This window comes from Balearica regulorum, chromosome 4 (genome assembly GCF_011004875.1).
Source record: "Balearica regulorum gibbericeps isolate bBalReg1 chromosome 4, bBalReg1.pri, whole genome shotgun sequence".
NCBI lineage: Eukaryota > Metazoa > Chordata > Aves > Gruiformes > Gruidae > Balearica > Balearica regulorum.
The window spans coordinates 14,951,083-14,968,519 of record NC_046187.1 but is presented as its reverse complement, the minus strand read 5'-3'; the positions used below and the strand labels follow the sequence as shown (position 1 = coordinate 14,968,519).

At 36.6% G+C, this 17,437-nt stretch overlaps 1 protein-coding gene across 3 annotated transcripts in view; it reads left to right on the top strand.

Moving 5' to 3' along the window:
* The window catches only part of ANAPC10 (anaphase promoting complex subunit 10), a 37,881-nt gene extending 21,006 nt beyond the window's left edge, over window positions 1-16,875 (top strand). Inside the window, exons 5-6 of one of the 3 annotated variants that reach the window (XR_012835215.1) lie at window positions 6,449-6,561; window positions 7,333-7,449. Coding sequence is in view for 2 of the 3 variants with exons in the window: in XM_075751235.1 (XP_075607350.1) it covers window positions 16,496-16,726 (231 nt within the window). In the remaining variant the exon portion in view is untranslated. Of the gene's footprint in view, window positions 1-6,448; window positions 6,576-7,332; window positions 7,450-16,495 lie in introns of those variants that run through there. The other 2 variants (XM_075751235.1, XM_075751236.1) reach the window with 2 other exon arrangements.
* Window positions 16,876-17,437: the final 562 nt, after the last annotated feature.

The following is a 17,437-nucleotide window of genomic DNA, read 5'->3' as shown; positions in this document are numbered from 1 at the left end:
TAGGGAGCAGCATGCTAGGGAGGAGGTCTTGGAGAAGTGCTTTCTGGTATCAGCAGGTCTGCATTTGAAAGGGAAATTATGTTTTTCTGTAGTAAAGGGCCCTGCATACTGCATGGAAAGTTTTAAATAGAGGGCTGTTTACCTATCTCCTTTTTCTCCCCCCCCACCATATTCTACAACCATGTTCTTTCCCATCCTTCAAGTTCCCTAGACATGAGAAATCCAAAATTATCTGCTCTGGTTTTGGATCACATATGTAAAAGAACGTCGTGGGAGTCCAATACCAAATGCCAGCATTTTCCCTGAAAGATTTAAACCTGAGTTCTCTTGTGTCAAAGATGATAGTAAGATGTTGCTTACTCACTCCTGCTTTTTCTCTTTCTGGAGAGGTAGCTGTCCAGTTGGAATGCAGTGCAGTTTGAACTATTTTTTTCCACAAACTGTGGATCAGGATTGGAAGGATAAAGTCAGTGAATTATAGATAATAATCTGTCTTACCTGATTGTCTTCACAGATTCAATTGTGGAAATTAATCCTTAGAAGGGAGTGCTAGATAATTTCAAACAGTGAAAAGTGCTAAATACGTGCAGAAAGGTCAAATCAAAGATTGATTCTGATCCTTCTGGGTGCTGTTACTAACACAGTATTAAAATCTGTAAAGGAGGAAGGCCAGCAGTTGACATCTAATTTGGGTTAAGCATAAGAAAAGAAGGTAGGAATGGGAACTTTCTAGGATACTTAAGAACTGAAAGTCTTGTGCTATCATCTCAAATGGTGCTGGTCAGCTGGCACACCACACCTTATTTTCTGTTTCATTTAAACAGGTTGTAGGTAACAGCAGCTGGGAACATTCTGTGACTATCTTAATCACTCTTCTGTAACAGAAGAGTGGGTGGAGGAAGTATCCCCAATGTAGAAGAAATTAGGAGCCAATTGGTCCACTACCTATTGTTTTCTGACCTATGTGTGGCTTTCATGTTGTAAGTATCTATATTTGAATCAGTACAAATTCAGTCAGATTTAACTATTTGTGGTAGGTATTGCCTTGTGGCAAAGTTGACAGGTGCTGCTACTAAGTAAGATTTCAGAAAAAAACCAAAACAAAACCCCAAAACAAATCCCTAAAAGGTACTGGATGTGCCACACTTTATATTAGGCCAGCACCAAAACAAACAACCAAAAATTTCTGTAAATTAACAAGTAGTGCTAGCATTCACAAACAGTAGTAAGAATATATTATTATATTGCTAAAAATGAAAAGACAGACCTTTTTCTTCAGGTAAAAGTGTATTAACAAATGTATTTCATGCAGGTATATAGGGGGATTTTATCATTACAATCATCTTTTTTTTTCTTTATTCCTGAAGCTTAACATTTTAGTGGAAAACAGATTATTCACAGTGTCATTAAGAAAGTAGTTACGGAAAAAGGTGTGCTGTTCACATGACAACTTAAAGCAATCTTTGAGGTTCAGAAGAAAGTACTACCTGGCAAGTGATAGATATCTAGAACAAATACAGAATTCTTGAGCAAGAGATTGAATTTCTTCAAAGCTATCATCATGACAGTCCTTTCTAGAGGAATTTCTTACTCCCTTGATTGCTGAAATGTTATTTTGGTCAGGGATCACATGCCTGCTAGGAGCTTTGAGAACACTGCTAGACAGTGTCTACATCACATTCTTTGTTAAGATTTTAGGAGAGGAAATCAAATGTGGTTTTATCCTGTTCCTAATCTCAAGTAGTGCATGGAAATATTTCTATAGATCTGAAGGATAATTTATTTCTTTCTGAGCACTGTTCTCTATCTTACTCTGTCATAAGACAACTGAGATCATGCGTTTGAATTAGAAAAACCGTTCCCAGGATTTTCCCATTTTCTGCAGGAACACACAAGAGAGGGTGGAATGAGAGTAATAATGTAGCATATGTCTGGCTTGAGGGCCTGTGCTTTCTAGTCGTCTTCATCCAATTCCTAAACTAGGTTTATCTCACACTCCTATTACTTCAGAATGAATTCTGGAGTGTTTTATGTCTCATGGCAAAGGAACGTTAACAAATACAGTTTTTATTGAGGCTTTTTATGAACGCTGTTCTCAGTCACAGTCTTTGAGTGAATGATGAGAGTCTAGCCCCTAATACTTATTATAGTCCTTTTTTTTCCCCTTCATATCTGTCAGAGGTCAAATTCAACTGTGTGTGTAAAGGATTTTTTTTATAATTTCTAGTAGCAAATGCAGAAAATTCTAATTTGTTTCTCTTATGTTGAGATTCATTTGCTGCTACTTAGCAAGATGATGCTACTGCGGGTAACTAGTAAGGTTAAATAAAATCATATTTTGTTTTTTCACTGTTGTGAAAAGAGTTGCAGTTCCATATCAGGAGAAATGATTTAGTAAAATTTTCGAGTTAGACTTTCCTCTTTTTGAACAAGTCTCTGTTGTGATTATGATGGTCACCATGTTTAACAGAGGTTTTCATAAATTGGCTTTGGGTAAATCCATCACTGCTGGGATAAGAACTTCTATTGTGGAACCATTAGACTTTGTTTTTATTTATGCTGTCTATCATGAAGAGATAAAGATTTACTTGCACAGCAGAATTAAATTGAGCAGAGGAGCATCTGTGCCCGCAGGACTTGAAGATACACAGTAAGTCACATACATTTGTAATCCAATTCCATCAGCCTGTTACTGACTTCACATATCTAAGCAGTAAGATATCCAACAGTAGCTCTAGATTTAGGACTTTGGCCTATTGGTAAGCAAGTTTTCAATTATGTCATTCTTGTGTTTTGTTTTTTTTTCCACTGCCCCCTCATTCTTCAGGAGCATACATGATGTTATTTTATTTTGATTCTCATACAGTTTATGCTGAAGAGCTGATGTTCTCACATCTGTTGAATGTAGCATTAAGACTGTTCCAGACTGCTGGTTATAGTAGACATGCTGTTACAGTAAGATAGTCATTAGCCCAACACTGTATAGCCCCATCTGAATACCTTCTTGAACTGTACGTTCTTTGAGTGAATGGTGACTAGAGGAATTCTTGACTCCTAGAAAGAAGTTAAGAAATAGAATTAATCTAGATTTAGAGAAGTAGAGTCCAAAGTCTGACCTCCACATTAAACAATGAAATGTAGCCTTGCATTTTTCTGGACATACTTACATGGATTTGTAAGAAAGCACAAACAAAAGGTAGAAACTCTATTGCATTTGTTACAGTACGTGGAAAAAAAAATGACGTGTGTAGATGTAAAATTAAATGCTTCCATTGGGCAACAGTCCTGATTTCAGCTTTGAAAATTTATGAAAGTGTATTCTGGCTCATATAAAACTACCCAGCTGAACCTCTGACAGATATACTCCTATTTCTTCTCTTTTAAAGTTCATTTGGACAAAAATATATCTCCAATGAGACATGTTTATGAATTTGGGATCTTTCTCAGATGAGACATTGCATTTTAAATTTACACAAATAGTTTTCACAACAGCCTCTTGCATTTGTTTCCAATGAGTAAATAGTCCTTGAGTTGAGCATTACATCTGCTCTGGATCCTGTGAAATGTTACTCTGCATTTGCTTGTTAAAATCTGGCATGCTATAACAAACTTGAGTAATGTTACAGTTTATCAGGTTTTGCCCCACTTGCCTTTACTGAGTATCTGCATCCACAGAGTCCTTATCCAGATGCAAAAATGTTTTACTTATTTGTATATTATACTTCTGCAGGATTTGGGGATTATTTACATAGATTTAGGCCCTCTAAATTCCACGATTTTAGGAGAAGCAGCCCTCTTACTTGTTTCTGAGGAAGCAGAGAATGAAATTCCTGTGGAACCAGGAGAAATGCTTTCACTTAACCCCAGTGGTTTTTGTGTCTTACAAAGCAACAACTTGTCCTCTTGCTGGTAAAGAATAAGTAGGATTTTTTAGTTTGGTAGCACTCAGGTATAATTTATTGCAGTCTTTTTCTAACAATTAAAGTCACTCAAGAACTACATTTTTGTGTCATAGATAAAATGTTAGAGCCATGCAGTTTTGTGGGCCTGTCTTCTGATAGAAGATCAGAAATCTAGTTCTCTTCAATGTGTAATAAGAGCCCTTTTCAGTGAGGGGAATGTTTCTTTTGCTGTAGATGTACTACTTCTCCTCACCTATAAAGGGTGCTTGAGAGCTGTCTGCTACTACTACTGCTGACTCTTAAAAATTTTGTGATGTTCCCACTTTCTTATGGTTATTGATTTTTCCATATTAATTTTCTGAATCATTCCAGCATTCTCTGGGATGCAAAGTGCAAGGCAAGAAATGTAATCACTAGGCTATCTCTGTTAAGTTATTCAAGATTATTTGGTACACGATTAACTCAGTGTGGCTAGTTTTCAGACACTTAAATCTTTAATATTCATTGGATAATCTGATTTTTTCAAATACTTTCTTTGTATAGTTTAACTGTAGCTATGTCTAGACATATTTCCTGGATATGGCTAAACAATTTTGAAGGTAAATTATGAGCTGATTTTTTTTTTGTGCTTTCATACAAACATAGTATCATTCCATTATATACGTTAGAACAAATGGGAACTGCAGATATCAGAAGTACAGTTTTCATCCATTTTGCAAACCTCTGCACCTTTGTAAGATTAGTTATTTCCCAGTAGTGTTTTCAGTCATTTAACTTCCATTTGCAATAGATTTGTGCAGTGCATCCGTACAGTCCATTTATATTGTTTCTGCTTGTATCCAGCAGTTCCAGTTTAGAAAAATCGATAGGACCTCTTTCTTTATACCCTTCTGTCTCCTAGTTTCTGATGTCTTAATTCTATTTTCCTTAAGTTCTTGTATAAGGCCACCGCTTAACAAGTAACTATTGTAGGATTTTCTTTTAAAGCACTTTTTTCTTTGCTTACAGAAATTCTGCTTATTCTTTCCTTTCTTGTAGGATTCCTTTCACAACAGGCAGCTGCCAATATTAACACTGTGTCCTGTTCGTGGGTCAGCAGTCCCATTTATGATGTAAATTCACCTGAACTTCAGAGGTTTTTTCCTGTATTTTCAAACTTCTTTGCTGTAGCATGTTCTGCTGTTGTTGTTCAATCTGTTTTCTGTTCTCTTTGTATAGCTGTCTGCTCTTTCACTGTCTGCTATCCTACTTTCTGGTTTCCCCTACCTCTTTCTTCAGTAGATGGCTGAAGTGCAACTGTCTTCCTGAGAGCAGCCTGACTCACCTGGAAATTGTAGGAGTTGATGTCCTTATTTTGGATGGATGCTGCTTTGGAGAGGGACTAAGGTTTTTAGATATTAGTACAGGAATTGGAAAATCTTAGGTCTTTTCAGTGCTTTTTCAGGCTGGGGGAAGGAACTCAAATTCATGACTAAGATAAGAATTTAAATAAAAGGGCTAGTAATGTCTTATGTAATTTTGAGAACTTTGTGCCCCCTTTCTTTGCTATGAAAACCTTAGCCCACATACTTAACCGGCTTTTTTTTAATAGTTCTGTCACTAATTTGTATTTTTGTGTTGTGACTAGAAAGTTTGAATGCAGATAGTGACATTTGTTGGAATGAACTTGGGAAATTCTAAGGTTTTTCGTTAGATGCTCTTTTTTTCTTTTTTTGTAAAGCAGTCTCCTTGTTTTTTTCTTGTCTTCTGATCAGGTAAAAGTTACTAGAAGAGTTTTCAAAGAAACAATTCTATGAATCGCATTTGCCATGTTTATGCCATCATTTGCTCAATAACTTTTACAACAGTTGATCCTTTAAACATATAATTGTTAGAGAATCTTCTGGTTCTATTCTGTATTGTCACTCAGCATACCGAAAATAACTTGTAGCAGTAGGTCATCATTTGCCAGACTCCTACTTAGTACGATACTTACCTATTACCTTGTGTATATGGGGCTTCCTCCTTAGGTACTTGTCTATAAAATGAAAAAGCATTGCAGTGAGATAAGCTTTTGTGATTTGAAATGCTTCCCAAAAGGTACAAAATGTTTGATTTCATTAAATGATATTTGCACTACTTTCTAAATGTACAGTGTGGCTATATATTTTCTAGTAATTTCTTGTGGGTTTTTTAAATGTGCTGTTTCCTTTCTTCCGTCTGCATCTATAATACTCTGAGCTACTGATAATTTCAGTTGGATAGTAACCTGTTTAAAAAAAAAAAAAGAAAATTCCTCATCCCTCTTTCAGAATGCTGGAATTTTGGAAAGTTTAAAGACTTGCAGCAAACCATAGCTTTTCTACCATTCATTTTTTAGGACCAGACTGTCCAGATGAAATCTGTTCCAGCATGTCTGCAACTTAGACTTCAAATAACTTAGGTACAAGAAGTAGACAGACTGAAGCAGAAAGCTTGTTTTGGGCTGCATTACCTATTTTTGACACTGTCAGCCAGGTCACTATTCTAGAGCATAAGCTCAAGGATATTTTTTGTTGCTTTTTCAGCTTCAGCATACTATCTGCCAAGCTCAAGGGAAGTAACAGATTCACATTGGAGCCAAGTCCTTGTAGGTCTGAAGGATTTCCCCTGATACCAGGAGTCTTCTCAAAATTTAATAGTGCACCTGCAAAGGTATGGCATTCCTGTCTATTGTGACAGCTGGTTAATGAGACATAGGTCCCAGCAGGAGAATGCTAATGAGCTTAGGATATGTTTGCCTTCCTTTCTTCCATTCTTGACTGATCCTTAAATGAATTATGAAAACCATTTTTCATTAAATCAGAGATCCAAAATTTTACAGCTGTTATGACTGATTTCAGTTGGAGATGGTATTCCTTCTGGAGCAACAGGTTCCTGTGAAGATGGAATCTGTTTTAGCTGAAACCAAACTAAACTCATATGACTTCCTGCTGTGGGTTGAAGGCTTGCTTTGGAGTTTTAGGCCTTATTTCTGTATGTGCACATGTGAAATTCCATGCTAGACTGCGTTGTCACTCTGTATTTGCTGATTTGATTGTTCTGCTTTCCAAAGGGACAAGGAGAAGGTTTTTGTATTTTTCCTAAGTTCCAGTGGATAGGATGACTGCCACTTAAAACATACACAGACAGGCAGTCCTTCTCTAATGAGACTTAATTTATGGATGTGTCAAGCTTAAACTCTGCTATGTAAAAGTTCAAGTGATCTCATTCAACAACAACAAAAAAAGGGGATTTTAAAGATGTGGGACTTGAGAGCAAACTGTCCAAGCCTGTTTAACATTTTTGGCCTTCTCTGAAACATTATGTATATCTTGATACATATACTTTTGTAATGAATTTTAAGCTGCCTATGCATTGTCCCTTACAGAACATATTAAAAAAGTGTATACGGCACAACAGATGTGAAAAGTGTCCCTTTCTTTCCAGAGAGACTTTCCTAGCAAACAATCTCTGACAAATTCCTGATGGTTTCTGCAGATATACTTTCTAGAATGAAGAGTTGTTTTCAGCCAAATTCTAGAGGATGAAGTATTCAAAGATGATTGTCTATTTATTCTTCGTTTGTTTGCTCTTTTTGTGCCACCCAGTTAAGCAGACAGTATTTTCTGAAATTACAATTGAGTAAGACAGTTTTGGCTGACAAATACACAGTAGCTGAGCATTTGGCAGGCTATTTATTTGCGTCTCAGACTGCATGTACCTGATTGTACAGGTGTTAACAGCAAGTACTGTGAGCAGATGCGGTAGGGTGAACGTGATGGCCAGGGTGGTGGTTGCTTAAGTACCACGGACAGGGGCCCCTCCACACATGTCCAGACCATCTGTGTGTTGTCAACCTGTGGGACTTTCACCAAAGTGACTTCATCTGTCAGGAGTTTGTGGGCAGTTCAGCACAGCCTTGACCCTTTTTCAGGCATCAGTACTTCTGCTTCTTTAGCGCTTGATACTTTTGAAACAGCTGTTTTGCCTGTGAGTCCAACACTTTTGGTGTTCCACAGCATGTGCAGCAGTATCCTATTTTCTCCTATTGACAACAGTCTTATGTGCACACTTACTCACCAGAGACTTCCCTCATGTCTAAGACTTAATTCTTGCCCTCTTACGTACCCCTCACCTGATTTCAGAAGATTTCAAAGACAAAATGAGGGCACTAATAATGCAAAACCTGACTTTCCCTGTTTAACTTTTCATGGATTAAATTTCAATTCTGTATTCTTGCAAAGTTAATTCCTGTTGTAGTATTGAAATTCTGTCTGAATCAATGAAGTACATCTGGGAAGAGGTTGTGTTGTTTTATCAATGGAATCAAATCAAATGGTTCCTTGCTTTTTTTACTGTATGGAGAAATTCTAATCAGGACACCTCATTCTAAAGAATATCAAAATGGACCAGTCAATGAAATCATTTCACAAGTTGGCTGGTGAATAACTTCTAAATAAAATTTAGGTCACATCATAGCTCAATTGACATAATCTGCTTCAGAAACGTGCCTGTTTCTGTGATCTACAAGGTGGCAATGTGATACAACCCACTGATGTTGTCCAACATGTGTTGTGCTGCTTATGTAATGCAAACATGAAATTTGGAAAGGCAGTATAAGAATCTCTCTTTGAGTATCATAAATGCTAATCCTTGACTCACCATGCAAAGAGGATATGCCTTGCTGATTAGCCACACTGGAAATCGATCAATGCATTTTTGTAGAGTAGCTATTTACTTACGATAACTGTGATTCTTGGAGGTGGTGTAGTTTAGCTGCTATGATTGAACCTGCATTGTTTTAAGAAACCATAGGAATTTAGGTGTTAAATCATAAGGAAAGGAGAATGGATCAACATTGTTTTTTATGTAGGGACAAGGCAGTATAGGACTTACACATGGCACTGTTCTGAGAAATTCTAGTTCTGCAAACATATTGTTGTGTCCTTCAGGTGATATCCAAAGGGGATGCCCATTGGCAATTCTGTATCACAGTTCATGTTGGATAGCCATGACAAACTTATGCTGATACTGAGGTTGATAATGATAGCAATGAGCTGGGGAGAGGGGGCATGGTTTGAATAAATTTTGGATTGAACTTCAGACAGATTTGTAATAGCTTCGGGTGGGGGTTTTTTTGCATTGTATTGTTGATCTGTCTGCAGATCTTCATCTACCCATTGCATGTCTGGTAAAAACTGCTTGCAAATTTTCAGGGATACCTGTGTAGAAGCATTATATTTCTAGTTCCAAGCATTACACTGGCCTCCAATTTAATGATTTTGTGATATTTACGAAGTATTGTTTTTTAAAATAACAGTCTTCTGAGGTTTGACTCCTTTTTGCACCTCAGTCCATTGCTCTTTCGCAACTTGCCAAGTGTATTTAAAACTTGTCTGATCATACTTTAAAGGATGAGATCCTCATAGTGGGATAACATTCTTAGCTGATTCCTTCCCCATCAGAGGCTGTAAGTCCAGTTTTTAGATGTCTGCCTTCTACCAGGAGTTCACAGTGAAAAGTGATGGTGAACTTCTTTTGCTTGACATAACAAAGCAGAAGTGTTGCTTTACAGAGTATTTTCTAAAGAATATTTGATTTTTTGCAAGACTTCTTACCATTTCATTCAACAGTTCAGAAAGGAATGAAATGAAGACAAGCTATGGGTGATTCTGGACATATATACACACAGTCACTTACAATCAGTGTAATTGCATAAATTGAATTAACACACTTGATGCATTTATATGGGTACAAATGATTCAGAGAAACTTGGCAAGATGTGTTGAAAACTGGTCTGTGCAAAACAAAGTCAAATTTATTGCATTCATGAAAATTTGGCCTAATATATTTTGTCATTTTTCATAGTGTTTCCCTGTTATGTTGAGCTGACTGAGCACTTGCCTAGTATATTTTCAGGGTCTCTGTGGTCTAGTTGACTTCTGTGCTGCTTCTAGGCTCAGATACATATTCTGTGACAAATATTTATTTTGGTAATCTATATAAGTAAACTTTACTTACTCTTTCTAGCTTGGTTTGTGTGTTTAGTTGTCTTTATTTTAATTGGATACAACTTTCTAACACCTGGGCATTGGTTAATTTTTACTGTTATAATCTGGAGCAGAATAGTCTGAAGAAGGAGATTCTATAAAACTTTTTGCAAGAAGCTTTTTAACCTTTCTGTTTTTCAACATTCCCAGTGTTCTCGAAAGTTATTTCTTTCAGCTCATTTGAACAAAAAGCTTATATATGATAGGAATTTTTAGTATTTGCAGTTTTCACTGCCTGATATAGCTTATTCTACAACTAATCTCCTGTCTGCCCAAAGCTATAGTTGAATCTTCTTGAGGGATGGACTGTGCTCCTCTAGACTCTTCAGGAACTGCTGTTTGGAAGAATGGAAAACTTCTCTTACCTAATGGACTGGAGTTAGATTTCTTGACCGTTTAAGGAGGTGACTGTAAGACCACAGAGCCACCTCCTTAGGTGGTCGTTGCTTCGTTAGAGCAAAGAAGTGTGCTTTTCACAGTGGGTCCTTTGAGCATGTTTCTGTGTTTCTTGTTAAGCTGCTAATGTGGTGTCCCTTCTTTGACTCACTTGGAACTTGCGAAGTTTCTTTTGGACATGCTTCATTTTTCTGCTGGAACTGGTGCATCACTGCTATTAACTGGTTCTCTTCCTTCCTAAGTGAAGTGATGGCTGAAGCCCAAGCTCTGCTACTTCATGTGTTGACAGTTCCAATACTTGGAATTATGCAGAGGTCTACTGATTCTGAATCCTGGTAGCTATATGGTAGGACATGGTAGGTATGGAAAGAGAATTTTGGAAATTTAGCCAGCCTTCTTTCTCTTTGCCAGTTGTTATGAGAACATATTTGGATAGCTGGAGGAAAAAAAAAGCCTGAACAGCGAAAAGTCTTTCTCATATTTGATCACTCGACTCAGAGAAAGTCTGTGTATTGATAAATACTACATTTCTGAAAATAGCATTTATTTCCTCTGGAACTTAGTTTTATAATCTTCTGCTTGGAGGAATACATTATTGTGAACACCTGCTTTGAAAAGTTTAAGGTGGTTTTTTAATATAATTGTATGGTAAGAACTAGGTAAGCACATAGAAAGACACAATTATATTTGTGAAGAAAAGTCTAGCCACTACTTTTCAAAGGTGGTGAAGTCAAAATAAAAAGAAGCATCTTTAACGGTTTTATGAGAGAAGCAGGAGGAGTAAAATGGAATACGAATACTGTTTGATTTCACAGCCTGTTTGAGGCAGTCACTAGAAATGTGTGCTGCCATTTGGATCTAGTAGTACAGATGATTAAATGGAAATGTGATGAGATAGCAACATTTCAGAATCATGTTGTATCATGCTGAAGCTGTAATTCTCAGCTTTGTCATACATATATGTAGAAGAGGACTTTTCTCTGGGAGCAGAAAACAGGCTGCTCTTTCTTCCTATATATGCAAAGGAAAACTTATTCCTCTGAAATCTGGGAGCCCTATCTAGCATACGTTCTGGGATATGTTTGTAATGATCCTGGATACAGAACTATTTACAGTGGCTTTTTTCCTTTTTGTATCTTCACAAAAGATACCCTCGTAGGACAACAAAAATCATGTATTATATCAAGGATGTTAGTCTACTGTAAATATAGCAAGCAATTTGGGTTGGGTTTATAAGCCTAGTACAAGTAGCAGTTTGAGTTATATGCTACTTTGAAGACACCACAGAATTTATGCTGAATATCACTGATTATGGAAAAGAGGTCAATAATCAATTTAAGTAGGATTAAGTACAATAGAAAAGCCTTCTTTAGATAAATAATTTCCTATCCTATAAGGAGGACAGCAATACCAGTGTAAAACAGGCTTCCTCTTAAAAGCTTGTGTTCAGTCATCTTTCCGAAGTGTAGCCTCAACTTGCTTTGGCCTTGATTTTTTTTAATTTTTTTTTTAATTTTGCTGTGTGGTTTGCATCTTCTGTGGTAGAACACCCATTAGTTGCAATAGTAGCCTTGCCAAATGCGTATGGAATTCTGTAGAACCTCTGGACTGTACAATGGAGTGAAGAAACAGGGCTATTAAATTGGATGGGGAGGAGATTTCCATTGAGAACACTATTTCTGCTTTGGCTTTCAAAATAACATGGATTACTGGAGTGGGAGCATATGTCCATAGGTAAAGCTGTAGCACGCAGAGGACAGGAAAAATAAAGCAGGAGAAGAGATAGATAAGAGTATGTAACAGCAGCAAAGGACAGGTGAGTGATTTTTTTTCATTTCAATTTTTATCCCTTTGTTCCTTTATTTTGACTTTGCTCTTCTTGTTTACAAATTGTCACAAAATTCATAATGTTAGAAGCAAATTTTAAAAAAAACCCAAACCAACCAACCCTAGGCTTCTAGTATATTGTATGTAAGATTAGTCTAGAGCTGCAGGAACTGTCCTGAGTTACTAATACTGAACTTGCATTGATTCTTTCCTTTGTTTACCTCTTTTTAACCTTTTCTGGTAAAACACAGAACAGAGCGACTTCCAATTTTTAGTTTCACTCTGGTAATTAATACTATAGCTGATTTTTAAAACTTTCCTGGAAGCCAGTTAATTGTGATTGATTCTTAATGATCTACGTAGGAGGAAAAAATACAGGAGGAAACTTAATCTGGTATTTTTCTCATAGTGAACTTATGCTGTAGAGTTGGGGTGAAACATACATATATACATATATGTATGTATATACAGTGGCTAGTGCTTTTAAAGAACAGAGTTGACATCAAAGTCAACTGAAATGGATTTAAAGTATAGTATTTACTATAGGTAGAGCTGCTAGTGCCACCTGTACTTAAGGTTATGTGACCCTTTCCATTTTAAGTCTTAACTCTTAGTTACTTTATAACTTTGCCAAAGTTCAGTTCAGACAGATTTTTTCCATGCCAGATGTCTGCTCTGGGTTGATTATTTTTTTTTAAAAGTTTCAGCCAAAGCAGTTCTGTTCCAAGAATAAGGCTAGTGAAAAGTATGCTATTTTGCTTGTGTGAGAATATTCTGGTGTCCTTCTTTGATGCTCCAGTGCCCCCAAGCTCTGAAGCAAGGATTTGAAATTTGGCAATAGTTCAGCCTTTGTGTTGAGGATGTGCCTTTTGCCTCCCTGTAAAAATCCACCCAAATTTCCAGACCGGTTTACAAGGCTTTGAAAGATTGCCATTTGCATGGGCTTAATAGGAATTTCTTAAAACTTCACAGTAAGTTTCCTTTAGATTCTGTTCACACTGGGAGTGCTCCAGGCAGAGTAGAGCTGCATATTTCATCCCACTTCTGCTAGGAATTGTAATGGCTGCATCTGGGTGCTGACATGGAACTAAGAGCGGGCAGCATTTTGTCTTGTACCACCACTGCCTGTTCCCATGTTCTATTTCCTTCTCCCTGGTGAAGGACCTGGGCCCTCTGGAAAAAGAAACTCTCTCATCTGAAAGAGCATGACAGATGTGGAGAATTTAGTAGTGTGTCTGGTTTGTACCATTCTTTTGGTCACAGAAAATGTGTGTATCATACTGGCAAAATATTATTTCCTTTTCTAGTGGATGTTCAGATAATAATCATTAGGTTTTGTTGTATTTAAACTTCAGTAGTTGAGTGGGTCTTAAGGTTTTAATAATTTTACTGAACTATGTAGCCATCAATTTAAAGAAGTTAGACTCAAAAAAAGTCACAGTACAGTAATGTTGTTTAGAAGGCAAAAATCAAGAGTTTACTTTTTTCAAACATTTAAGTCTAACTCATACCTCTTGTTCTTGATACGCTGTAGTACACCCTCCAACTTCATCACAAGTGTCATGTGCTTGGTCCAAGAGGCAAATATTTGGGATGGGGAAAAGGGTCTGTTCTGAGGATGAGTCCAGGATTTGTACAGTAAAGGATGTGTATTCATCTGTTACAGAAATTGGAATGTGTAGAGTAAGTGAAGCAGAGATTTCAGGAGTTTAAAAAAAAACAACTTTGTGGCCAAGACAGTTGAATGCTGCATGATGAATTGTGTGCAGTCAGTGCTTAGTAGTGGTGTTTTTACATGATGCACTCAAATAATTGTTTGTAGGTGGCTGCTCATACTGTGTGTTCTAGTGGCTGGTTTGAAAACTCTTAGGCATTTGCAGAAATGCAGACACTTATAACTGCAAGTGAAATCAGTGGGAGCTTAACCTCATATAAAATACTGTGTGTTACTAAGGACAGAAAAAACAGGTTCAAAGTATCTGAAATTTGACATCTGGAACTAGGGAATATTTTAATTAACCTAACGCCTCAGTTACCTGTTTTACACGTGTAGAAATTACTTGTCCCATCCCTGTGGAAAGGCTTGTGAAGAAATTGGCTGCCTTTTGTAGCAGGACTGAAAAATAACATGCTATAAATAAAGCATATGACCACCTCCTATTGATCAGGGATGAAACAAAGCATTGATAAATATGTAATAAAAAGTTGATTTATGTAATAAGATACAAGTAAATTATTAAATTAGTAAAATTACCGTTGCAACTCTCAACTTTTCAATGATTATCTTTAGGACCCTAATAATTATCTTAAAATAAAAGATGTGATTTTCTTTGTGAATTTAACAAGCATTCAACTTTCTTTTGTACAAATAGTCCAATTTTGCCAATCTCTTGATAGCTCTCTTGGTTCTGGAGGTGGAGTCATTATTTCACTCTTTGCAATTTCTTTCCCAATAAAGCATGCAAATCTGAACTATATTGGATCTGTCTGAAACCAATGAAGTCAACCTATAGAAAGTGGTTCCTTTTTTTTTTTTACTGTATTAACTAACCCATTTTATATTGATCCAAGCATAAAAATCCTAATACCATAGCTCTGGAACTTAAGTCTTCCACATTGAATCAGCAGTCAAAATTTGTGAACTGTGAGAATAATATTAAAATGCAAGTTTAATTAGCAGTAACCTCTTAATTCTCTTCTAAATCATAGCCACTTTACCTTAGTACTAGTTGAATAAAACATTACTGGGATCTTCATCCTTTCTGTTCACTGTGGAAATGGAAAGCATACTTGCTCAAACCATTGACAACTACCTCACCATGATAAATTTCCTCTTCGTAAAGCCACTTCAACAGCACATCATTTTTATTACTTTGCAAAGCCAACTGTAACCTGAAGTCTTCTATGCAAAGAAAGATTTTGTAGGTTTTTTGAAAGGGACAGGGTTACAATAAAGTGAATGTGTGTTTGTGGAAGTGTCTAGCTCCCAGAATGAAGAGATTTGCTGCTAAGGTTTAGTGAATTTAATGCTTTAGAAATTATTTGTTGGAGAGGCTGCAGCAGTGGAGAGTTTTTGGTTGGGGGGTTTTCTTTCTTTTTTTAAGGTGGAGGTATGAGAGGTTTTTTTGTCTGAGGACTACTTTAAGTTTAAACTTTTTTTATTTGTTTCTTGGGTCATTCCTTCAGGGTGTTTGCTGCCTCTGAAACAGTACATCTCAGGTACTGTTTCATCTTTTGAAAGCTTCAGCAAAGGCAAGGCATTTAACAGGATGTATGCCATGCAGTATTTTCAGGAGAAAGATGGGAATTTTGAGCTGCTCAAAGCATAGATCTTCCTCAGAGGAACTCTGCTGCTAAGAACAGCAGTCTTATTTGCTTAGCTGTGTGAAATCCACTTGCTTGTGGACAACTGTTTTGGCTTTTGTTTCCCCCTCCCCCCTCAAGACTTCAGCTTACTGGTGTGCTCTTCCATGTGTGTTTTGAGCTGTGCTTTGAAGTTGGGCAACAAGCTTTAAACAAAAGCTGTTACCACACTTATGCATAGCATCTAGCTTGATTTCAGCATGCTGATGTGTCAGTGATGTGGTTTAGAGTTAACATAATGCAATTCTTTGCTTGCTTTGACATTGCTTTCTGTAGGATTAAAATTAAAAAAGAAAAATAATTATATTACCCTTGGGTTTTGTGTAAAAGCCAAGTCAAAATGGACCTTAGAATGTGATTAAATGGCTGTGCAGCAATTATTAATTGGGCAGGCATCTGTCTTGACATATAGATGAGATGAAGTCCTGTATTTTTTCCTCTGTCAATTTCCTCTTCCTCTTCCCCAGTCGCCCTAATAATTTAAGGAATTTCTGAAAACCAGACATTGTGTGGATTTAGTTTCCTACCATCATTCTAGCGTATTTTAGTTCAGAGTGCCTCGATTAAAACAGTTTAAGATGCATATTTTCTGTCATCTTTGAGCAGTGTACTTGAGTAGCAAGATTCAAATAGTACTGCTTTGACTTTCTTGAATTTATACTCAAGTCTGTATTTTTTTATATTGATTTTTATTTTAAGATTAAGGCACAAAATGAAGGGTAGGTTCTGAAAGGCAAAAGCAAACACAACTGTACGCAACCAAATTAATTTGTATCCAATTACACCAGCAGTAATTAGCTCTGAGATTTCAACTGTACTATTTCAAATTCATTTGAAAAAGTAACTAAAAACTGATTTGCAAGACTCTGCTCTGTTAAACAGGTTTAATATGTGATCACTTATAGTAAGTATGTTAACTGTTTCTGAATGTTTGCTTTTTTGTCTTGTTTTTGGCAGCAACTTGAACTAGTGGAACCAAGCGGCTGGATTCATGTTCCTTTAACAGATACTCATAAGAAGCCTATTCGCACCTTTATGATTCAGATTGCTGTTCTAGCTAATCACCAAAATGGAAGAGACACTCACATGAGACAAATTAAAGTGTACACCCCGGTGGAAGAGAGCTCTATTGGTAAATTTCCTAGATGTACAACAATTGATTTCATGATGTATCGCTCCATAAGATAAACTTTCTTAATGAGAAATAATAAAGGCTTTTTTTGATGGCAGTATCATTGCTTAAGTATTCAAATACTTAGAGCAGGGTTTACTTCAGTGTATATTATATCTTTATACTTTGTATGATTTTGAAATAAAGATAATCTTCTGTTACAGTGTATTGTAGTCTGTAATTTTGCATTACTTTTTACTTGCAGTCTTTGAGTTCTTTTGTACTATTGGAGAGGAAAAAAACCTGGGCACTTTAAAAGGACATATTTGTGACTAGGAATCAATAATTGATTTGATGTAATACAGTTCTTTTTTTTTTTTTTCAGATGATTTCTTCACCTAATGGTCATGCATGGAAATAGTTTGTTCCATAGTGTTACTGTTCGTTATTTACCTAAAAGTTGCTCTTTAGAAGAGTGTTCTTGAATAGACATGGTTTAAAGACATTACCAGTAGTATTTTCCCGTCATTTCTGTATGTTGAGGTGTTGTACTCCTCTGTGGGTTTTTTTCCTGCTTAATGACTGTCTGCATGGATTTAGCCTTCTTTGTAACTGCGAAGTAGATCATAGAATCATAGAATATCCTCAGTAGGAAGGGATCCGTAAGGATCATCAAGTCCTACTCCGGGACTACCTAAAACTAAACCATATGATTAAGAGCATTGTGCAAATGCTCCTTAAACTCTGTCAGGCTTGGTGCTGTGTCCACTTACTTCCCTGGGGAGCCT